This window comes from Bemisia tabaci, chromosome 10 (assembly GCF_918797505.1).
Source record: "Bemisia tabaci chromosome 10, PGI_BMITA_v3".
Taxonomy (NCBI): domain Eukaryota; kingdom Metazoa; phylum Arthropoda; class Insecta; order Hemiptera; family Aleyrodidae; genus Bemisia; species Bemisia tabaci.
The window spans coordinates 26,815,222-26,841,023 of record NC_092802.1 but is presented as its reverse complement, the minus strand read 5'-3'; the positions used below and the strand labels follow the sequence as shown (position 1 = coordinate 26,841,023).

The 25,802-nt window shown below is 42.6% G+C and overlaps 1 protein-coding gene across 1 annotated transcript in view; it reads right to left on the bottom strand.

The window, feature by feature from the left end:
* Window positions 1-25,802, bottom strand: part of LOC109044526 (LON peptidase N-terminal domain and RING finger protein 3) — a 207,861-nt gene that overhangs the window by 24,535 nt on the left and 157,524 nt on the right. Inside the window, exon 3 of the mRNA XM_019062301.2 lies at window positions 385-503. Within this exon, the coding sequence (XP_018917846.2) occupies window positions 385-503 (119 nt within the window). The remainder of the gene's footprint in view (window positions 1-384; window positions 504-25,802) is intronic.

Sequence of the window (25,802 nt, the reverse complement as noted above, 5' to 3'; positions counted from 1 at the left end):
GCACAGTGGATCAAGTCTTTAGAAAAGGTCGGACAAAATTTGCAAATTTTAAACGCCTATAACTCCGTTTACACAAAATTTTGAGGTTCTAAAAGTGTTTAAAAGTTTCTAATAGAAATTTTCTTTGAAAAGCACCCATTGGAAAATAAAATGTGACAAAATAAACATAAAAATTTGCATTATAATAAAAAGTTTCACGTCCGACCTTTCTAATTGACTCGATCCACTGTGCGGCGTCGGCGAAGCCAAACGCGAGCGCGAGCTTGCGAACGAGGAAGAAAGCAGAGCGAGGCGAGTGGCGAGCGGCGAGCTGGATTCGGATGAATGGGGGATGGGAATGAGGTCAAGATTACGGGAGGATGAGCGTATTGGGTATTAACTTACTTTTCCCCAGGAAGGTCGCAGTCTCACCACCTCGTCGGCGTCGGACAGGGCCTCCTGACACCTGCCGATCACACACAGGGCGTGCGACCGATTGCTCAGGACTAGGTAGTTCCGGGGGGCTGAAACACAAAACAAAACAAAAATTCAAGTTTTTTTTTTGAATGACGATACTTCGTCACATTCAGGCCACAAAACAGAAAACAAAATGAAAATTCAAGGTTTTTTTTTTTTTTTTTTTTTTTTTTTTTTTTTATGTTAATGACGATACTTCGTCACATTCAGGCCACAGAATAGAGATGTTGCATGTGTGGGGAATTTGCGATTTGACTATTGATTCTTATGTAAAAGTTCGCGAGAAACACGATGGTGCCACTGGTTTTCTCTGAAATCAACCCCCAAGCTCAAAAAAATCTCTAAACTTGAGGCCAAAATGGAGGGGATATCCCACGCTATCCTGAGAGTCCACCTCTACATCAAAACAAACTCTCCATGCAAAGATACGGAGCAAGTACCTTAGCAAGGTTGCCGTGTTTTCAGTTTTGGAGTCCCCAAATAAAGTGGCAACCCTGCTAATGTATTTGCTCCCTATCTTTGCATGGAGAGTTAGTTTTAATGTAGGGATGGACTCTCAGGATAGCGTGGGATATCCCCTCCATTTTGACCTCAACTTGAGAGCTTTTTTTGAGCTTGGAAGATGATTTCAGAGTAAAACCAGGGGCACCATCGTGTTTCTCGCGAACTTTTACGTAAGAATCAACAGTCAAATCGCAAATTCCTCACATATGCAACATCTTTATTACAAGCACCATGCGAGTTTTCCAAATTTTCACCGCAGTTTTATTTTTATACAGAGAAATTGTTTGACGAGGCTGTCCGAAATTTTCACTGAATTTTCTTTGTGATGCCGATAAAATTCAGTGAAATTTTCAAACAGTTTCAACCGACAATTTCTCTGTAAAAAATAAAATGGCGGCGGAAACTTTGAAACGTCGCGTGATGCTTGTGATACTTTCGCCGAAAGATGACGAATTCCTCTACCCACGACGGAAGTGAGAAAGTAACAACACTGTTAGTTAAAAAAACCTACCACACAAGTATTTCTGAAGCAGGTCAATTGGACTACATTTTGCAATTAGGGACTACAGTGTCTGACATATTTTAGAAACAGCATATGAGACACTGGATGCAGGAAGGGCATTCCTTGGTTGCGGTGATTCAGAATATCCACTCCTAATTTATGTTTTAGAGAGGAAACTGTGAGGTGAATTTTCTGAATTTTTCATTTTTCAGCATTGTAAAATAAAAATTTCAGAAAATTCAGTAAAAGTTTTAACGGATTCTAAGCGTTTTCTTTAATTATAGTGGATGAATCTTTGACGAAGATCCTGAGACACCGCAACCAAGGAATGCCCCTTTTGTACCAGTGGCGTGGCGTGAATTGCGATACATCGATTTTTATGCCATTTAAATCCATGGTAAAGAATCGATTATTAAGGTGTCCGCTGCGAACACCCTGTTCATCGATTCTTTTTCATAGGTTTAAATGGCCGATCAATCGATATATCGCAAAGCACGCCACGCCACTGTTTTGTACGCAGCGCTTCACATGTGCCATTATTTTCCTTGTGTAGATGGATTTTTTTTATTGATGAGCAAGAAATTGTAGTTCCTTGTTGTAAAATGCAGTTCAATTGAAGTTCGCGGCGAGGGAAGGAGTGAAAGGACACTTTTGAACAGAGTGCAACGAGAGAACGAGGTATCAAGTTTCAAAACTCTAGCATGGATTCAAGTTGTTGAGCGTGTCAACTGTCAAGTGCATTCGCTCTGCACCCGTGGTGCTCGTACTACAAGTTGCGTTCACGCGATTTGCAGGCGATTTTTCCACGGTTAGTCGCCGAATTACCCAGCATCAAGACAACAACTCTCGCGCTGCGCGCTCGTTACGTTAATCATGCAACGCTCAATTATTCCTTTGTCTTGTGCCTTATAAAAAAATTCAACACAAAAATCAATTCATGAGGTCATTAATTTCATTTCCTTGCCTTTAATTTTAGTCCGAACGCCCTACGATATTTTGTGACAAATTCAGGACACAAGTTTTGGCCCTTTAAATCTGAACTGATACGAAATATTGTTGTCTGCCACGAGTTGGCAAGCACTACAGCGTGGCCGACGAACACTTTCCATGTTATTGTATGTAAGGCTATCGATTTATAAGTGGTCGAAACTTGTGTCCCGAGTTTATCACAAGATGTTTTGGACACAAACGTTGGACTGTTTTGATTCGAGCAAAAATCAGACTGAATCAAGAGTAATTTTTTCGGTCACGTTTTTTAAGAGTCTGGACCTGAGAGAATTTCCTGTCCAATGTTTGACAAGAAAAAATACTCTTGATTCAATCGGATTTTTGCTTGAATCGAGACTCGAGAGTCAAGACTTAATTTAAGCGGATTTCCTTTTGAATCAAGCAAAACCCCGACTGGATAATGAGTATTTTTTCTTGTCAAACTCTTTCAGAATCTGGACTCGGGGTCTAAAAGACTTTTTTCCCCGGTGAAATTTTACGAAACTGCGCCATTGAGGCCACTTCACAGTGGAACGTGCACGGTACACATTTCGTATTTCTGAAGAGAATTTTCTGTCCAATGTTTGACAAGAAAAAATATCTTTGATTCAATCGGATGTTTGCTTGAATCGAGAGCCAAGACTTAATTTAAGCAGATTTCCGAGTATTTTTTCCTGTCAAACTTTTTCAGAGTCTGGACTCGGGATCTAAAAGACTTTTTTCCCCGGTGGAATTTTACGAAACGGAGCCATTGAGGCCACTTCACAGTGGGACGTACGCGGTACACATTTCGGATTTCCCTTCCTCGACAGGGTCTCCTCTCAGCCAATCAGAAAATAGGAGCCCCGTTTCCAATCCTGGACTTCCTGCATTCCTACAAGAGACTCAAGTCGCTATCTTCCACAGTCGAAACGTGCGGCGCTCTTGCAGCTTGTAGCGTACGGGGGGCCGTCAAAGGGGGGGGGGGGCAGTGGCGGCGCAGTGCCTTAACCTTGACCGAAAAAGTATCCGCGTACGAAGTTCATGTCCCGCGACCGCCAACCGGTTTACTACTTTCGCCGCGCCATCATCGCGCGGCGGTCGGCTCTACGATGAGTCTACGACGCAGTGCAGTCTCCTCTTGCATTCGCACATCCGTCCAGTTTATGGCTCTCTTCAGAAGAGAATGTACCTGACCTACGTCGCAAACAGACCGGGGAAAAAAGGAACAGAATCCAGCAGAGCTGACGAGTTTCAGAGGAAACCTGGGAGGCTACGTAAAAGAAGCTTTACATATGTATTGACACAGGATGAGTGATATATTTTGAATGGGACATTGCCACACGGAGAGAAAAACCTCGTGCGTGGGACCCGAAGTTTAGGTCAGTGAGAATCGAAGTTCTTCGGATGTGAAAACCGAAGTACTTTAGACGTGAGAACTGAAGTTTCAGATGTGTGATCCAAACTTCAGCAGCTGGACCTTAAGTGTTCGAATGCTCAATCCGAAAACTTAAGAGATTCACATGATCTAAACTTCGGGTCCCACGCACGAAGTTTTTTTCTCCGTGCAAACAGACCGGGAAAAACAGAATCCTGGAGAGCTGACGAGTTTCGGAGGAAACCTGAGAGGCTACGTAAAAGAAGCTTTGCATATGTATTGACACAGGATGAGTGATATATTTTGAATGGGACATAGCCACGGCTACTGATAGAAATATTTGTATTCTTGTGTTACCTGTTATCTGAAAATTTGGCGGTTATACTCTTTTAAATAACCCGTTCAAGAGGGTTGTTACCAAACCTAGAAAATGAAATTCCCTGACATTTCCCTGATTTCCCTGACATATTTTGGCGAAATTCTCTGACAATTGTAGAAAATGACAGATGGTTAAGACATAATTGAAAATAGTTTTGAGGCAAAATTTGTTGTTCAAAACCTCAAACTCAGTCTAGAGAGCAAACAAAGGTGATTTAACAAATTTTCCCTGACATTTTCGTCATTTCCCCTAACATTTCCCGGTTTTCCCTGACTTTTTAAAAATCCCTGACATTTCCCGGTATTCCCTGATAGTGGCAAACCTGGTTCAATTACAAGTTGAACAAATTCCTCATCAATCATCATTAGGAGGAAAATAGCGTTGATCTCCGAGCTTGCTTACAAAAATTAGATAGTTAGTGCGGGGCCTCTAAAATATATTGTCTCGGGAGGCGGAGTCTCAGACTGAAAGAAAAAACAAAAGCAGAAATAACAAAGAGGTGACTGAAACCTCCTAAGGGTTATCAGTCAGCATTGTCGTAATCCCAAACCGCCGATTAGATAGCCACCGTGCTCGGCAAAAATCCGATATCTTCATAGGGATCTCCAGGGAATTTGCGCGGTTTTTTCGTAGGCGAGGGCACGACCGGACGCACGCGCAGATCACACCGAGCTTTGTTTTTTAGGATTTCGGGAGGCCGAGCGATAATTGAACGCCTCCGTCCGCTCCCTCGTTACACAAGCCCGTGACGTCACGTCGGATATTCGGTGATGGTGGTCACGTATTGTCGTGGATTCGGGAGGTCGTGGTTTCCGCTGTGGAGCTCAGAAGTTATGGCTCGAGCCGCGGTTCCACAAAGCGCGGGCGACGAGAAGTTGGCGCGACAAGTTGCCTGAGCGGCTGAGCCGAGCTTGAGTCCCTTTATACTATAAAAGGACTTACTATAAGGGACACAGTGGATCGAGTCAATGGAGATGTTGCATGTGTGAGGAATTTGCGATTTGACTGTTGATTCTTATGTAAAAGTTCGCGAGAAACACGATGTGGCCACTGGTTTTATCTGAAATTAACTCCCAAGCTCAAAAAAAGCTCTCAAGTTGAGGCCAAAATGGAGGGGATATCCCACCCTACCCTGAGAGTCCACCTCTACATCAAGACAAACTATCCATGCAAAGATAGGGAGCAAGTACATTGTCAGGGCTGCCACTTTATTTGGGGACTCCAAAACTGAAAACACGGCATCACTGCTAATGTATTTGCTCCCTATCTTTGCATGGAGCGTCTGTCTTGATATAGAGGTGGACTCTCAGGATAGTGTGGGATATCCCCTCCATTTTGGCCTCAACTTGAGAGCTTTTTTTTGAGCTTGGGAGTTGATTTCAGAGAAAACCGGTGGCACCATCGTGTTTCTCGCGAACTTTTACATCAGAAGCAACAGTCAAATCGCAAATTCCTCACACATGCAACATCTCCATTAGGGCTTTCAACGCTACTCCAGTTCGGATTGACTGCGAGAGAGAGCCGAGAGTCAAGCGGCAACATAGGAGAGACCCGTGTGAAGAGTCGAAGACAAAATGTTATCGTTGGGACGATAATCTAATCACCTTGTGAGCCAAGCGCCGCGCCGCCCGCCGATACCTGCGCGCCACCACGACCGACCGTCAAGTCCCTCCCAAAACGTTTGATCGAACGTGGTCGGTTACGTAACCCCGATCCCACCGTGCGCCGCGCTCTGTCGCATCGTGTCGGCCGTGCGCGTCAACAAAATGTTTACAAGTAATCGCTCGACTACACTCCTTTTTTTCTTCAATCCCAGCTCGTAAACATGTGGACTTGCGTTTCAGCGACTTTTGCGTCTTTTTTACGTACGCCTCCGCTTTCAGGGTCGCGCAGGGGAAACTTTCGTTAAGACTCAAGTATCTGATACCGCGCCGTGCGTTGGAGGGAAGAACGGCATACTTCATTCTAAGGGTCGTATTTATAGTCGTTTTTCGAACGTTAGGGCTAGAGTACCTCCATGGGAAGAATATTCACACGTCGATACTTTTGAGTTTAGATCATGGAGCTTTTAAGGCCCCAAAGAGCTGCCGACTTATGAAGTCAAATTATAGAAAGTGATTTATTGCCACAACTGAGGCATTTTTCGGCAAAGGGGCGTATCAGACTTCCAATATTCTGCTAAGCTTTTGCAAATTAGTTCTCTACAGTAGACTCTGGATTATCCGGCTTCGTATTATCCGGATCAATTTTGCAACCTTGTAACTAAGTACGCATTCCGATAAGTGAGCGGATCCTTGGAGAAGCGGTCGCAAGGCATATTGGCGCCTGCAAGGCTGAAGGAATACTTCACGCATTGCGCCAAACAGTGAGGTCGGCGTGGAACGCATTAGCGCCTACTAGATTGCATAAATACTTCTCGCATTACGCCAAACTGCCTAAAACGCACATTAGCGGCTACAAGACTGCATGAATACTTCACGCATTGCGCGCTTTAATCGTTGTATTGTAATTTATCGTTGTCGGCTACCATCATAGAGTACATAGAGTCGTAATGTAAATGGGAGAGCTGGCGCCATGTTCTGCTCGACGAGTTCCGAGCCCGGTGTGCGCCGAGTTCGGGTCACTTTTTCGATACATTTTCGATCCAAAATGGCGGTGTGGAATACATGGTGATTCCTATCTCCTTCGTTGTTGTTGTTGTTGTCATCGGATGGCCGGGTACCCGTGTATCGCAAACAATCGATTATGTATCGAAAAAGTGACCCGGCGTCACACAGGAGTCTCGGAATTCGGGACATGGAAAATGCTTAAAAGTGGCGCCAGCTCTCCCAATTACATTACGACTCTATGTACTCTATGGCTACCATTCACAATCACCATTGAGTCGTTCAGTTTGGCGTTAACCTTTTAAATTCGTGTTGGTATGTACATGATGTATATATAATAAGAATACTGTGGTGTTGGTTGGTGGTGTTTGTGTTTACTACTATTTTCCGGATTTCTTTTTCATCCGGATCGGGCCCGGCACCAATTAATCCGGATAATCCAGAGTCTACTGTAGTTGTACGTAACTTATCCGACAGTTCTGCTATGAGTTTTTCCTGACAATTTTACGGAAGTAGGTTGACTATAAAGTTTCTGATATTTTCCGCAAACGCTATGAAAAATGGCACCATTTTAGCACATTGCAAGCCTCATACGCCTTTTTACCAAACAATGCCTCAATTATTAAGATCCGTCGTTTGTAAAGCACGGATTTGACTTAGTTTTAGCATAAAACTCATTTTTGCTGAAGAGCGCTCATTTATTAACGTTCTTGGCCATCTTCGTTTGATAATGGAATCTGCGGATTGGCAGTGGCGTTCTTCGTGTTAGAAAGGTTGGCTGTCCTTTTCTAGGCCCTTAGAACTCCTTATTTCGACTTGTCCGTCGTAATCTTCGTCTAGTGGTAACGATAGAGGTCAACTTCAAAATCATACAGTGATACGAAAAGCATAAAATTAAACTTCAACCCTTGATCCATTCATCCAATTCAAAGGTAAAGCCATACACGGAGCCGTCCGTAGACGGTGAACGCACAACAAAATTTGCTGAAATTCTACTAAAAACCCCCTGAAAAAATTCTTCAGTTCGCGAAATAAAAACGATGACTCAAATCTGGCAACATGACTTCAGAATGAGTTCTTCGCCAGCCAATTGAAGTTGATCGGTCGTTTTTTACGGCTGTTTTTCGAGCGCAAGCGCAAACACCGTCTAGACTCACGGTTGCCGTATGGTTCTGAAAAAGCAGTAATCTTCCATTATAAAATACGGCAAATTGCTCGCACGATTCGGCGACCTTGTCCAGTCTTGAGCCCTGGTACACCGTTCGGCGGTCAGATAGTGGTTACTATTTATAGGCTGTTGACTCGGGAAAGCCCGGGTGAATGAGATGTAAACAATCCCACGAAAAAGGCAGAGAGGGCGTTACGTGATAGGTCCTTGAGCCTCCGACGGTTAAAACAACAGCCTTTTTCAGCAATAAACACGCGTTGCGCAACGACAAAAAAGTATTAATTAAGAGCCGATAACGAAAGAGTACTAATCGTGGAGAGAAAGAAAAACGGAGAAAAACTGCCGTGATAGACAGGTGATGAATGGAGGAACGTAATTAAACGAACATGATCGATAAACAAACGGGGTGAGAAGCGTGGAAAATGAACTCATTTCTGCCAAACGGAACTATGTGCATTGTGACGTAAGCTCTGTTATGCATGTATTCATGTGAGTCTCAGGGCTCATGTCTTCAAGCGCATAGTTCCGTTTGTCGGAAAATTCGTCAAAATGAGCTTATCTCCCGGGCGAAACTTTTCCAGTAAAACCGTTTTTAATGAGTCGAGTCGAGATGAGCTACTTGAGCTTATGACTGACCTCACTGGCTGAACAACTTAGTGGTTCTTTCAACTTTTGCAAGTGTTTAAAGAGCTGAATTTAAAATGTTTTTGTTATTTTTTTCGGATTTGGGAAATACTGTAGAAAGAGATTTAAAAGCGAGAAAATTGACTGCCAAGTGGTGCCATGTGGCGGCGATCCCCATTCAAACACTTGTATTTCAGCAGATTAGATCGTTTTGACATATTGCCTCTCTAATAATAGTTCAATTATGAACTAAGTCTAAACTTGTGTTCAGTTTACTCGGCAGTGCCACTTAAACAGGACATTTATCAAATTTTAGACACCTTCAAATTCTCCATTCCCGATTTTCCAGGTCCACTGAAAAAACGTCTCTTGAACCCTGTGTCCACTTGTCAAAATGGAAGCTCAAAATGAATCGATTAGTACGATCTGTTCGCGATTGCTGATCAAAATAGAGTCGTGCCGCTCTATTTTGAGTTGCAACACTCATCAATCGCATCCAGTCCCGACTTAGAGCCACTTATTGTTGAAATTGATTCATTTTGAGCTTCCATCTTGACGCCATTTTGACGAGTGGCGACAGCGCTTTGGACCCAGAGCCAGAGTCCGGACTCTTAGAAAATTTGAAAAGAAAAAATACTCTCGATTCAAGCAAAAATCTGATAGGATCATGGATATTTTTCCGTGTCAAATTTTTTAACGTCTGGCCTCAGGATCCAAGATACTTTTTTCCAGTGTCATAGACGCCGTGTTCTAGTTGGAATGAGATTAATGAGAATAGGTGACTGTTGAGCGGTGAATGTTGAGATGGCGAGAGCGTGCACCACCGGTGAGAAAGGTGACCACAACCGCGACGAGCGACGGCGACGATTAGCGGACCGGAAATGACCTTGGTCTCGAGCGAGAACTGCCTCAGTGCACCGAGACAAGTGCAGCAGTGCAGCGCACAGTCTTCCCTACCCAATCCACGATACGAAAAGAAAGGTGTAAAGAAGCAAGGCATGAGAGAAGCTTTAAAGAGGCCAGGGTAGCTCCGCATGTCTCTTTTTTTTAAAAATTTCCGCACACACTGGAAAAAAAAACACATTGTATCTAGAGTCCAGACTCTTGAAAACATTAACAAGAAAAAACACTCTTGATTCAATCGGATTTTTGCTTGAATCAAAACGAAATCCGCTTAAATTAAGAGACTTGGTTCTTGATTTAAGCTAGATTCTGATTGAATCATGAGTACTTTATCTTGTCGATGTTTTTAAGAGTCTGAACTCTAGATCCAATTTGTTTTTTTCCCAGTGCAATTTTGAAAATCTGCACGATAAAAAATGGCCTTCGAACCAGTGCATTTTCTCGTTCAACTGCATGATACAATCGGAAAAAGAAAAAAGTTCGAGATGTTTATCAAATGGGCTGTCCATAAATTACGTCACCGAAGGAGGAGGGAAGGTGTCTACAGAAAATATATTTGAATTTCGAGGGCTTTTTAAATAGTTTAGAGAACCACTGGATTCCGCATGTTTTTTGCTACGCTCAAGTCCAGGCGTTTGATAATTAGAGTAAGTACGAGGTGTTCGAATCTGGAACCCTCTTTTGATAACCTTGAAGTTACGTAAAGGCGATTACTGCTGACGTGCAGGGTGGTGAGGTGGAGAAGAGAAACATTTGTTACTTTTCGCGCTAATTTTTTGCCCTTAAAAATCAAGTTCAACGGATTTTACCGATAGCATGATTTGGCGATAATCCTACAACTAGAAAATGACTCAATCATTATGACATATATTTCATTTTTTTGGTCTTGTCTTGAATTAGAGACATTTCTGGATCCCTAATGGCAAACACGAGAATTTTACGAAGAATAGACGTCTTAATTGACGGACGTGATATGTTCTGCTTCTGCGGTACTAAGGAAGAACGCCAAATGTGTCTTTAGACGTTGCCGTTTCCTTTGACAATTAAAGAAGTTTCTGGAGAATTTGTGAATATTTTTCTTCCCATTTTTTACAGGATTATGTTCGAAAAATATTTGTATATCTCTCTTCAAAAATATTTTCTACGAGGAAATCTGGCAACATTTGAATGCTCATACGGTGTTTCTTCTTGGTACGGTAGTGTTACTGACAGGCAACATTCTTTGTGATTACGAGGAAAATGTGCGTTCAAACGTGTGTCTAAATGACATGCAGCCTTGTGGGTGAAACTATTTAACTTTATCGAGAACTTTAGAATGAACTAAAAACAGGTTCACCTTTTACTAGTTTTAGAACGGTTTTAACAAATCCATTTTCGCTGCCAGCAAGGTACGTAGTTTATTTGGATCGAGTTTATCGGAAAAGAACCAACCCATATTATCGGAAAAATTGAGTTAAGGATACTTTTGAGTTCCACTAGTCGTATATTTTCTCCTGCCAAAACTCGAAAAAAAATTAGTCTGGGAATAGAGGGGTTAAAGTTTATTTTCTCCATCGAATCTTATGGAGGAATAAAACTTCAAACCTCGTTTTCTCAGTTTCAACTTTGTTTGGGTTGGTTATGTCTGATAAACTCCGTTCTTTTACGCTACAAATTTTCCGTTTGGACGTATTTATGCTAAAAGGTCCACTGTAGTACGGAAGCTTTACGTACCTAGTTCTTTTCGGCCATATTCTTCGTGAAATTTAAATGAAAAACGTGATGCATAATTCCTTGATGCCCAGTCAAGTAATCTATTCATGAGATAATTAATTAATCAAAAGTCAAAAATGCCGCTTGCCTTTGACGAGTTATCTCCGGTCCGACGCGGCGCGGCGCTTTGCCGATAATTCGATATCTGGAGCATAAAAATTCGATAATCCGAGAATGGCCGGCCTATTTTCGGCGCGGATTTTACAAGCGTGACGTCACGTCGAGCGATCGGGTCGCGAGAAGCTTTGGAAATGTCAGAGGCGATTTGCATCCGACACGTGTCTAGATCCGAAACACAGCTGCGAAAGAATCGTCACTTTTACAAACATAGTTACCAGATGGTGCTGAGCCGCATTTGAACACACGCAAAATATCTAAATTTGATTGCACATTCTGACAACTTTGCTTACGAAATGAGTGTATATGTAGATCTTCACGTCGACTGCCTTGCTATGATGTTGCATGGATTCAAGTTAACACACACACATATTAGTGTATTTTCCGAAGGAAATACACTATTGCGTTCTCCCCTGATGTCAGATCTGGACCAAAGACCATGTAATGAGCATCGATCATGGGTCGTAGATTACGAATATGCATGCCGTTTGAATTCATGTTTATATATATATATATATATTTATTTATATATCTGTTTATTTATGTATGTATTTCCGACTCATCGTGGTTTTTCCGATTTTTGCTTGGTTATATTTCCCTCATTTTAAAACATTTCCGAATGAAACTTTTTGCGATGTAAAGAAGAGAAACAGGACTACCCTTCTGCGAAAAAAAAACGGAGATCGAAGTATTACATTTCGAATGGTGGGGGCGAGAAGTGGGGGGAGGTTCAATTTTGTGGGCGCGATAACTCGCGCAAATTAAAAGCTTTCCCCCCGAAATTTTTACAGAAGGAAGATCTTACTTAGTTCTAGGCTGGTATTGAATCTGAGCGAAATCGGTCGAGCCGTTTAAAAATGGCGAGCTTTGAAAGTTTTAGGCGGGGGGTGTGCGGCAAAAGGAGGGAAGCCGCACAGTGGGTCACGAACTGAAAATTGGTGGACAAGACGGCAATGTTGTCACACAGTGGGTCACGAACTGAAAATTGGTGGACAAGACGGCAATGTTGTCGCACAGTGGGTCACGAACTGAAAATTGGTGGACAAGACGGCAACGTTGTCGCACAGTGGGTCACGAACTGAAAATTGGTGGACAAGACGGCAATGTTGTCACACAGTGGGTCACGAACTGAAAATTGGTGGACAAGACGGCAACGTTGTCACACAGTGGGTCACGAACTGAGAAGTGGTGGATAAGACGGCAATGTTGTCGTACAATGGGTCACGAACTGATGAACTGATGGCTATATTGCCGCACAGTGGGTTAAAGACTGATAATTGGTGGACAAAACAGCAATGTTGTCGCACAGTGGGTTATGGAGATTCATCCATCGTCATTCAAGCTTGCCACAGCGTTTGTTGACATTTTTTCATATCAGACATTACATGAGGATTGTTGTTACAATCTGGCGACATGAAGTCCTTATTCGAATAATCAATGCCTCCAACAGTGTAAACGTAGATCCAACCTCCAAAGATTGATAGCTCCCCACCCCCTCCCCTCCCTTCGGAAAATACACTCTTCCCGCGGTGGACGCGCGGGTCACTTAAAGACAGAACAACTGAGGCCGCACACTCAAACTAAAAAACGCGCGCGAAGCGCGCGTCCTGGGGGGGCTTGGGGGGGCGAAGCCCCCCCAAAAACCGGCGCGGAGCGAAGCGGAGCGCCGGTTTATATATATAGTCTCTGCCTGAAGATGGTGCGAATAATAAGCACCGAAACGTCGCATTAAAAATTTTTTGTTTAAAATAAATAAATGTACGGTTAAACAACTCATGAAGTTCGCTTTATTATATATATACACACACACACACTCTCTGTGGGTAGGTTGCAAGCCTCTGCTTGAGCGAAAAGGAGGTATACTTTTGGTGGAAAATGACTCAAAAGTCACGGTAAGCACACCAGCAGCTTGGTTATTCTGCCGGGCTGAGGATAAACGTCATAGAAGCCTTCATAAGTTGCCATATTTTCTTAAATTAATTAATGTCAAATTTACCGGGTAAATCGTGAATACTCTTTTCAAATTGTTTTGCAAATTTTGTTCGCAATTCAATCTAAATTATCTGGAATATAAGGAAAACGCAAAACTTTCCTCACAAATACATGTTATATTCGAGGAAATTTGGCAACTCTCAAATTTTCATACAGCGTTCTTCCTTAGCATGGCAGTATTGAAGTTGATAGGCAAAGCTACTGATAAAGAAAACCAGAGAAAAATGGAGCGATCCTATTGGTTGGAACATTATATTTGGTTGGAACATTATACTCAAAAAATAGGCCGAGGCGAAATCGGGTGATCCTCATTGCAACCACCCGCTTCCACCAATAGGATCCCTCTATTATACCTTATAGTCTATTCTTTACCTCCTCTGTGCATTGCAAACACCCACTTCGACCGATAGAGTCGCTCCATATCTTAGAACAGGTCAGTTTGGGAAACCACTTCCGGATGAATTTTGCCTACTTTTCTAGCCTTTCGTTAAAGTCTCCGAGATGGTCCGCGGCAGTTCTTCAAGATTATTGATCCGGAACAGAGGCGGATCCCGCAATTTGGCAACACCGGATTTCCTCCATTTAAACCTATATTAAATAATCGATTCTTGACGGAGCACCTGGCCCCTGCAAGAATCGATACATTTCCATATGTTTAAATGTGGAAAAAACAATGTTGCCAATTTGCTGAATCCGCCAATGATCCGGAAAGACCAAAAGGAAGTTGAAAACATTCTAAGCTCTACTTGTGACATCCTTAAGCAGGTTTTGGGTTGGTAGTGAATGTAAGACCTCCCTTTGTGTTAGCTTCTTGTAAAAGCTAAGTATTAATACTCTCGGATAAGATAAATAAACATACATATTGAACATTGAAGTGCAAAATGTAAATTATGACTACCGACTTGATGGTGGAAATATTTCAAAAGAATGCGGTACGAGGTATTACAAGTTTCGATGTAAATTGAGGATCTTCGACAAGTTAATCTCGGCAGGTTACTCGTCTACTCTGCCGTGCTAAGGAAAAACGCGGTAAGAACCTTCAGGCGTTGCCAAATTTCCTTTGATAAAACATTAATTTCCTGATAAAAATATGAATATTTTTCTTCCAATGTTTCAGATAATTTTTTTCGCAATTTCACCTAGAGTCCCTCAAAATTTCAAGGAAAAATATTCAAAACTTTCCTAAAAAATAAACATTTTATCGAAGGAAATTTAGCAACCCTCGAATGTTCATACGACGTTTATCCTAAGCACGGCAGTACTGAAAGTAATGCTCAAGCGTATGAAGTGGGTACAGAACATGCTACCCACAAGGCGTGTGCCCCGCAGCTAATACGAAGAGCACGCTGCGGCGCGGCGCGAACAAGATCATTATTTATTCTCGTTTTCCCGTCTTCTTCTTCTTCTCTTTTTCCCCCTCAGTCTCCTTTTTATCTACCTAAATTCGTTTTGTCGAGAGAACTGCCCTCCAGAGCACTCGTCTTTGATCCCGGTAAAGAGATCAAATCACTCGGAAGAGTGAAGGAGAGCTTATTACTTAATCGCTTGTTTTGCGCTTTGAATGTAAAACAGGCTCGATCTGTTAGAGGCAGTGCCTGTATTGCAATTTGCCTGCATTGCCTTGCCTCTCACTGCAGAAAGTAGCCGCGTTCAGAAACGCGGGCTGATTATTGAAATTGACAGACGAAGAGGACATGAAGGGAGAAGATCTATTCTGTAAATCGTACACTGGGAAAAAAACACATTGGATCTAGAGTCCAGACTCATGAAAACATTGACAAGAAAAAGGACTCTTGATTCAATCAGATTTAAACTTAAATCAAGAACCAATTGTCATTTAACCATTGTCAAAACTATTTGGAGATTGAGAAAAGTTTCGAAAACATTAGATAATTCTCAATCCGTGAAAATCCATTAACGCGGCTTTCAATCGAACGTGCCTTCAATTTGAGTGATACTCTACGCATTGCCGTGGAGTTATTTTAGATGCATGACCCAACCGAACCCAACTAGAATCAACTCGGCTCATCACAACGAGGAATAAAATATGCAGCCGTTTCATTTTGGATTTCAAAATTATATCTGGTCATGGGAAATAAGTCGTTTTCAAAACGGGTCGGACACATTGTTCTTAATTGCAAAATTCAGTCTAATTGTCAACACTATTTTAAGAGTGAGGAAAGTTTCAAAAACATGAGATTATTTTCAATCAGAGCGCCGTGAAAATCCATTAACGCGGCTTTCAATCGAACGCGCCTTCAATTTGAGTGATACTCTACGCATTGCCGCGGAGTTAGTTTAGAGGCATGACCCAACCGAACCCAACTAGAATCAACTCGGCTCATCACAACGAGGAATAAAATATGCATCTCATTGGTTGAGACGAGAAGTAGAGTGGCTGTTGTATTCTTGGTGGGGTAGGGTGGCTGGGGAAATGATGGACTATCAGAACTATGAGGTTTCTTGTGCGTTGCCGTAAGTTAGTTTGTGACTTACATATTTTCTCCATTGCAACAACCCGCTTCCATCAATAGGATCGCTCCATTTCTCCTATATCGTCTTTGTCCGTAGCTTTATCTAACAACTTCAATAAACGTTATGACCCTGAGATTCGTTATAGCCTTCTTGCACGATATTTTGTTCCGTTCAGTAAAGATCTCGATCAAATATGCGAGGAAGACGGCGGTCTTTGGAAAGCCACTTGAGGTAGAAGAGTTAGTTTTTCGATAAGAAACGAGAATGCTATGCATGCTGTTGATAATTTTAGAGATGAGCCAAGAGCGTACTTGACGGCCCTACGAAGGACAAATAAAACTACGTTTTTTCAACGTGACTGAATGAGTTCATTTCGTTTATCGTTATCTTTTGTAAACGGCTTCCAAAAATAGTATTGATGAGACAAGCAGTCAAGCACAAAATAAAAATTCCAAAAATGTATTTTTATTGTATGCATTAATTTACCTAAAATGTCTATTTCCTAATGAAGCAAGAGGTCCATAAGAATGATCATAATTTAAACAGGGTGTCTACTAAAACAGGCTGGTCAAAAATAAGTACTTTTACAGTACTGTTTCAGTGCTTTCTCGAGAAATTCAGTACCTCCTCCAACGGAAAAATTCCGTACTTTTTCAGTACCTCCATTTGACGCAAGTAGCAAAATTTAAAAAATTTGAAATTGCGACAAAAATTACAAAAAATTTAAAAAAATTCCGGACCTTTTTGCGGAATGTCCACACTTTATCAGTACTTCCGGACCGCCCTTCAAAAATCAGTACTATTTCCGGATTTTCCGGAAATTCCCGACTTATAGACACCCTGATTTACCTAAAATGTCTAGTTCTTAATGAAACAATTTAGATCCATGAGAATGCTCATAATTTAGAGCTCATCAGATGATGGACAATTTCGGTTGAGCATTTTAGGTCAAAGAGAGGCTTTATTCGACAGCTTCATAGAACGATTGCGTAAAGGCTTCGCGCTGTGATCGTCATATCTCTTCACAACAAGTTACGTGATGAAAGATGATTAAAGTTTACGGCGGGTGGAGGGCTAATTGTTGGTGACAGTAATAAACAGACACTTCGGTGGGAGTTGCTGTCTCTGTCGCAAACATGTTTGTGATTCATTTTACGCAGAAGAACAATAATTACGGAATGAAGATTCTCGGGAATTGCTTGACTAGATGAGTGAAAATTTTTTATGCGGGCCAGCAGGGTCGGACTGGCTCGTATCTGAGGGCGTAGACCCTTGGCTGGTTAAAGGGGCGTAATGTGATATTTCCTGGTAGGGAATTCCCTACGTGGAAAGGGGTTCAGAAAATTTTCGCAAATCATCACAAGTTTACACTATTTTCAGGTCCAAAGTTTATTGATCGCACGGAGTAAAAATTGCAAAATTGAACGTGAAGCACAGCATTGAGAGCTCACGCTTCGCGTCATCGCGCCTTCAATTTTTCAGATGCAGCACGGACGTCCATCAAGTACGAATAGTTGTATCTCTGCGCCGTCGTAAACACGCATCCTTTCCCTCCCTCTTTTTCCATATTGTGTTTGTTTCCGTTTGTCTTATTCGTAATGGTGCTTCAAGCACTACGTGAGTAATACAGCCGAAGCTAGAAGAGATGTCTCTAGGCCTTTTTTTAACTTTTCTTCCGAATCAAAGCGACGCTTCATTGACAGCATAAAGCAGAGCATTGAGATCTCACGGTTCGCGTCATCGCGCCTTCAATTTTTCAGATGCAGCGCGGACGTCCATCAAGTACGAATAGTTGTATCTCTGCGCCGTCGTTAACGTTCATCCTTTCCCTCGCTTTATTTCCATATTATGTTTGTTTGCGTTTGTCTTATTTGTAATGTTGCTTCAGACGAGAGCAGAGCATTGCGAGTTCATAACTCACGGCATCGCGTCTTACATTTTTCATGTGCAATGTGCAAATCCATCTTGCGCGAATAGTTGTATCGCGTTTACATTTAAGATGTCTCTTATATTTTAATTTCGAGGTAAATTAAGGTTAAGTTTACCCGAGCTATGCTATGGTGTGTCCTAATCAATAGTCATTTGAAAAGGAGGAATTATTTTCAAACGTCTCTTAAGAGGTCTGTGAAGGATGCGTATGTCTAAAAATCGAATTGACCATCACGTTCAAAGGAGTTACACATAGCAATGAAGGAGGGGAATGATAAAGCGCCTGTATGTCAAGAAGAAGGTGAAAATGTCACAGAAAATTGTTTACGCTTCAGAAAGTAGTTCTTGGACCTCTGTCCACCACTATATCATGCGTTAAAGCACCTTTCTTTACTCCTAACTCTCTTTTCTTCCGTTCATTTATGAAATTTTTCTCACATATTCTCGGTCCTATTTTTTTTCTTCTTATTTTGCTATCTGTAAGAGGGGCGCGTTTTCGGCGCGCAAAGGGGGCGTATCTGTCAATGGCAGATTGGCCTTATGGCCAGTCCGAGCCTGCGGGCCAGAGATTAACTTAAAGCCGAATGGTGAATGCTAAGACTTTTCAGAACGCCTACAATGAAAAGTATGAGAATGTGAATAATCATCTTATTGTTTGTGTTAAGAGACTATTTGATTCAATGCCATTCATAGAACCCAGAATACAGTTAAATAAACCGAATAATACAGCCTGTCATATACGCATCACCGAGCTCACGGTCCATAAGCCCGAGTTTTTTTTTTGAGTGCGTTAAAGCGTTGGCGGATCCAGAAAATTGGCAACATGGGTTTTCTCCATTTAAACCTATGGAAATATATCGATTCTTGGAGAGGCCAAGAGCTCTAACAAGTATTGATCACTCAACATTTGTTCAAACGGAAGAAATCCGGTCGAATTGCTGGATCCGCCCCCGCGTTAAAGTCTACGAGCATCAAACTTTCACGTTTCTCCTTCATTTAGCCGTGTATGCAACAAACTGTTCTCGGAGTTGAAATAGTTATCTACCCAGCGCCTTCAACTTCGTCTTCGCCTCTCGGCCATCATTTATCGTTACGAGGCGCGAAGATTATTTAACTTACTGTTGTCTATGCAAACGAATAAAACCATTTGAACTTTCAAAGTTGTTGTGCAAAATTAGACATAAATAGATCCAATAAAATAAAGCTCGACTCTTTGGTCAGGACAAATCATTAGACGAATCTGACGAATCAATATCCAAGAAAATCTGCGGAATTTTCATAGGACGATCCTTAATTTTCGGCGCGGACTCACGATGAGCTCATCCGGGCCCTTGATCCGCACCGCGACCGAGGCTCTATGCTGTTGTGCTAAGATAAAACGCCGTATGAACATGAACATTCGAGAGTTGCCAAATTTTCTTCAGTTAAATATTTTGTTTTTGAGGAAAGTGATGAATATTTTTCTTTGAAATTTTCAGGAACTTCAGGTGAAATCGCAAACAAAATAACCTGCGACAAATCGGTAGGAAAGTATTCATAAGTTTACCAGAAAATTCGTGTTTTATCAAAGGAAATTTGGCAACTCTCGAATGTTCATACGGCGGTCTTCCTGAGCACGGCAGTATGAATCCCTAGCTGGAAGCAAGAAGCTCAGCGGTTGGCAATGGAACGCGACTCGGGACTGGCAGGATGGCGCGAGGTTCAAGGCAGGACGAAAGTTCCCCGGCCGACAACGACGACGACAACCGGGTAATTCCGTCCGACGGCTCCTCCGCTCCGTCCGGAGTCCGGCGACCGGCGGCATTCGTAATAATTGCCGCGTGGAAATGGAAACATGCCGATTGCGATTGCGGAGTATTGAACTATCCCGAGTTCGATGAGACCTCTCGCCTGGCGCCTTGCCACCTACGAGAAAGAGCCCGCGCGCTTTCAAACGGGACTCCGCGCCGAAGACATTGTATCGGAGAGCCAGAGCGGGGTTTCCACGACCCGGTGGAAGGTCTATGGAAACTGGTCGGATTTCGTTGGAACACCGTTAAAAGTCTCACTCGGTATAGAGTCCCTTTATACTGAGAGTCAAGACAACACCCCTCATGGAGTCACAAACGGGAATAAAGATTACAGAAATTGAATGTTTTTTGTAATCTTAGATCGGCCCATTTTCAAATTCCTTTCTCCGTCCCCTCTCTCATTCCGTTTGTTCCTTGCCGAACACGTGATTCCCTGGTCCATTCCAGATTATAATCTTTGCAATCGGTGAAAATGTAATCTTTATTCCCGTTTAAGACACAGTGAAGGCCTAAAATACGGGAACCAATCAGAAATGGATTCACATTGTCTTGACTCTCAGTATAAAGGGACTCTAACTCGGTAGCGTATTTTACCCTCCGCGATCTGATTATACAGGGTGTCTCACGAAAAAGGAGCCACCTTGAATATCTGCCGAACACGTTGGAATTTCGAAAAACGGTAAAAGACGTGGTCGTTTACATCGAGGGGGACACCTTTTGGCGTATTTGACATTTCCCCAAACCTCGGGAGGGGCGCGGGGTGCCCCACCCGTAAGTCGAATTTTTCAAATGGCACCCCTACTTTTTTATTTCAGAAATCAATTCTACGAAAAAAAACTACGCCAACCTGTCCAAACCGAATGTAAATCGGACAATTTTTCAGTGATTGGCAGAGGTTGAAACATTTTTTTCATGCTCTTTTCAAAAATTTCCCACGCCCAATGGAATTGCCGTATCAAACCAAACTCTACGCCAAAAAGAATTCTTAAACGTTGACAACCGCAGTGCTGGATTCCTACACAATGTGCGGTGGGATCTCTGCAGGTTGAATATTGGAAATGAATCACTCCTCAATCAATCGACCTTGATCAATGAAGTTCTGTCTCGGAATGTTTGCATTTATCAATTAGGGTTGCTTCGATCGAGGTTCAATAATCGGCCCGTCGTCTGTCCACTCTGTTTGAATTACCTACGGAATTTTTCTGTGCCAGATCGATCTCTAAATAAGGTTACACAATGCCTTTGATTATGAGCGTATAAGAGCTCGTCGACCGATACGCGGTGATCCAGTGGGAACCACCATATGGCTCCTTCTTACAGAACGTAAATCCCCGAAGCGAGAAGTCGAACACCGCGTCGGTGCCGGGGCGTGAATGATCGATTTTCGATATTTCGGAAATGGAGATGTTGCATGTGTGAGGTATTTGTGATATGACTGATGATTCTTATGTAAAAGTTCGCGAGAAACACGATGGTGCCACTGGTTTTCTCTGAAATCAACTCCCAAGCTCAAAAAAAGCTCTCAAGTTGAGGCCAAAATGGAGGGGATATCCCACGCTATCCTGAGAGCCCACGTCTCCATCAAGACAATCCCGCCATGCAAAGATAGGGAGCAAATACATTGACAAGGCTGCCACTTTAATTGGGGACTATGAAACTGAAAACACGGCAACCCTGATAATGTATTTGCTTCCTATCTTTGCATGGAGAGTTTGTTTTGATGTAGAGGTGGACTCTCAGGATAGCGAGGGATATCTCCTCCATTTTGGCCTCAACTTGAGAGCTGTTTTTGAGCTAGGGAGATCGATTTCAGAGAAAACCAGTGGGACCATTGTGTTTCTCGCGAACTTATACGTTGGAATCAATAGTCAAATCGGAAATCCCTCACACATGCAACATCTCCATTAGCCAGGGTGAGGCATGAAACGTAAGAGAGAAATGAAAGATTGGGAATTTTAGGGAAATATTTCATGAAATTTCACGATGCTGTGAAATATTTCATATTTTTCAGGGGCCAGAGTATGCAACCCGCACTCAAACATACAAAAACAGAAGAAAGTCCCAATTTTTTACGCTTTACGAAACATGAAAAGGAACCGGTATTTTTTCAATATATTTCGGAAATTTGTGAAATTTTATGAAAAATCCTCCATTTTGGCCTCGAGTTGAGAGCTTTTTTTGAGCTTGGGAGATGATTTCAGAGAAAACCAGTGGCACCATCGTGTTTCTCGCGAACTTTTACGTTAGAGTCAATAGTCAAATCGCAAATTCCTCACACATGCAACATCACCATTTCCGAAATTCCCGAGTGCACTGGGGACTGCACCATCGTTCCCGGCAAGCGGGAGCCGTGGGGCGTGGAGCCACGGCTGGCTGCTGGCAAGGCCCGCGTAATGTCAAGGGCGCCGGAGCATGGACTCGGGCTCTCGGGCGGGCGGCTACAGTGTAGCCCACGTGGCGCGTGGCCGATGACGGCCGCGTCCCCGTCGCCCGCCGAGGAAACGGCTACTCCAAGTCCATTACTCCAAGGCTCAAGACACATCCTCTCCATTACCCGCAATTAGTTTACACCTGTAAACACCACCAACGATGAGACGCGACACGTGCTCCGGATGTCGTCTTGAGGGAAAACGTCGTATGCATACTCCAGGGTTGCCACAGAATTTAGAAAATAAAATTCCCTGACATTTCCCTAATTTCCCTGACATACTTTGGTTAAATTTCCTGACGATGGAATATGTGACAAATGGTCAAAAGGACATGATTTTTTATTAAAAACAGTTCTCAGGCCAAATTCGTTCTTCGAAACCTCAAACCCATTACAGAAAGCAATTGAAGGTGATTGAACACATTTGCCCTGACATTTTGGTAATTTTCCCTGACATTTTGGTAATTTTCCCTGACGGTTCCCGGTTTTCCCTGACTTTTTAAAATTCCCTGACATTTCCCGGTATTCCCTGACCGGGGTAACCCTAACCAGATGTTGCCTTATTTTCAACGATCAGGCCATGGTGTCTACTAAAATTTAATTTTGGATTTTCCTAATATTTTCTTGATTTTTCCTGATATTTCAGACGCGATTTCTGGATTTTAAGCGTGACTGAATTGAAACTCATTTCGTTTAAAAATCATTCGCCAGAAAACTAGGCGGTATTTTGCCTTCTTCTGCATATATTCTTTAAACTCAAAAGGAAATTCACGAAAAGTCTCAAGGCATTGCGTTACTTGATTTTGTTTGTAAAAAATGAAAGAAAATAGAAAATTAGGTGACGTGAAACGGAGTTAAGGTAATTTTGGTAAAAAATCCGTCCCAGTATCAACGAAGTTTCCATAAAATTCGTACATTATCAGGAAAAATCCGGCGACGTCTAAAGATTCATACGCCGTTCTATCTTCTTATGTTGTAAAAAAACGCAGCTTTCCAAACCCCTTATTTCCAGCGGGAACCGTGCACACACATGGTTTTATATCTTAATCCTTTGAAGAAGGCGATGTGCTCGCAGCGTTGGAATGGCAAGTGACTTACGGATGCTACAACGATCAAGATCAGACTGACATCGACAGGTGATCGGACCCATCCCATTCTCATCCAGGGCCGGTGTTTAGTAAAAAAAACCTCTCGACACCCCCTCCCCCTCCCCATTGGCCTCCCTGCGGGGCGGAGACAGCAGGTGGCCTGATGCGCGACGTCCGATGGTTCCCGTGTGCCAAATCGGGAAATAAGTGGTTGATTAAACGACTAATGCGCAATACCTTCAGCGGAGGACGTTTAGCTTAACGCAACACGGAAAAAAAATGTCAGGGGTTATCCCCTGAAATTGTGGTACGACCCCAATTTGTTGGATGATATGGACACTCCTAATTAATTGTGGTAGTAACGCAACTCAAGTTAGGGTAGTATCGCAACATTTGGTTTAGTTACCTAATTTATCAGGGTTATAACATAATTAATTGGGGAACTACCACAACTAATTGGAAATGTCCATATCATCCAACAACCTCGTGATTTTTCTGCCGTGGAGAAAAATAAGAAACAAAATATGATGCTGCGGTTTGTTTACGGACAATTTTAAAATGAGTTGCACAAGCAAGGAAAATCTAGTTCGCTGTCCGTTTCCTTCCAGAGGTCAAAGATTCGATGGAAAGGGGAGGGGGGGGGGAGAAAAATCACAGGAGAAATCCGCATAAAAATGACGGACAAAGATTTTTATAAGAAAAAGGAAATCACAGGTGATGAGGCTGTGTTGGATTCGAGCGGCCTCGCTGGAGATTTTCCAGCTGATTCATTCAAATCATCATTAAAATCCAATTAAGAACACATTTAACAAAGATGTGCTTGAAATTAGCGAGTTTAGCACGGCATCATATATAGAACTGGCGTGCGATTTTTAGTAAATGTATTTTATAATGCCCAGGCAAATCCAAAATTCCCCCAATTCCCAGGTCCAATCCAGTTTATAATCTTTGTAATTGGTGAAAAAGTAATGTTTATTCCCGTTTGTGACACTGAGAAGGCCTGAAAAAAGGGAACCAATCAAAAATGGATTCGAATAGTCTTTACTCTCAGTATAGAGGGACACACTGAAAAGAAAAACTCTGTGTATTTACTAAGAAAAGGGTAAAATTACCAAGAATTCAGGGTTCTATTTGTTCCCAGTTTTTTCTTCGTAAAATTACCATTTATGGAATTGGTGATTTTACCGAGAAATTTCGCTAAAATGATTGAACTTTCTCGGTAATTTTACTGGACCTTGGTAAAAGCGCCAATATTTTTTATGGACTGTGGTAGAATTACCGAGATAAAATGGCAAAGTTACCGGGAATTGATTACCAATAAAAGTGGTATTCATACCGGAAAAAACAGTAAAAATACCGGTTTTTAGGTTAGCTTACCAGTCTGTCTTAGTAAAATTACCAATAATTGGTAAACAAAGTGAGATGGTAAAGGTACCAACGGACCTTGGTAAAAACGCCGAGAATTTTTTTCCAGGGAATAGTCTTTACAGTATAGAGGGAAACTACAACGGAAAAGCCATCCACGTGCGAGACCCGATGCAACAAGATATGGATTTTTTCGGCCCGATTTGGCAAGCCGGGGACAACTGCATAGGGGACAGAGGGGGCGGCCGGCGCGAGCGGCGGGGGAAGGGGGGCAGCGAAAAATCTTAGGCCACCTCTCTTGCCAACTCGCCGCGTTACGTAAGCCGCGGCTTACGTAACTCCCGGACCGCTGCACCGGTGACCCCCGTGCCGGACCCGTCGTCCGTCGTCGCCCTGTCGTCCGCGAGCGCTCGCGATTCTCGGAAAACCCCGTCGGCTCCGGGAACGCTGCCGAAAACGAATTTGGCACCGGGAGCCGGAAAAAAACCGCCCGCTCCGGCTTCGGGAACAACGCATAAAATCGAGAAAACACGACGATATTACGGCGAGTTTCCTTGCCAACGAAACAATAGAAACGAGGTTGCCGCAGAATTTAGAGGATAAAATTCCCTAAAATCCCAAACCTCCTAAAATTTCCATGAACTTCCAGACACATTTTGGTACAATGGAGATGTTGCATGTGTGGGGGATTTGCGATTTGACCATTGATGCTTACGTAAAAGTTCGCGAGAAACACGATGGTGCCACTGGTTTTCTCTGAAATCATCTACCAAGCTCAAAAAAAGCTCTCAAAGTGAGGCCAAAATGGAGGGGATATCCCACCCTACCCTGAGAGTCCACCTCTACATCAAGACAAACTCTCCATGCAAAGATAGGGAGCAAATACATTAGCAGGGTTGCCGTGTTTTCAGTTTTAGAGTCCCCAAATAAAGTGGCAGCCCTGTCAATGTATTTGGTCCCTATCTTTGCATGGAGAGTTTGTTTTGATGTAGAGGTGGACTCTCGGGGAAGGGTGGGATATTCCCTCTATTTTGGCCTCAACTTGAGAGCTTTTTTTGAGCTTGGGAGATGATTTCAGAGAAAACCAGTGGCACCATCGTGTTTCTCGCGAACTTTTACATAAGAATCAATGGTCAAATCGCAAATTCCTCACTTATGTAACATCTCCATTTAGAAGATAAAATTCCCTGAAACCCTAAACCCCCTGAAATTTCCCTGAACTTCTAGACACATTTTGGTACAATTCCGCGACTTTTGAGGAAATGCCATGCAGATGGTTAACAAGATGCAATTTGGTAATTCTGCAATTTACGATGCAACATTCTGAACCACGCGGTAGAATCTTTTATGGGAATAACCGCACCCTAAATGATGCGACAT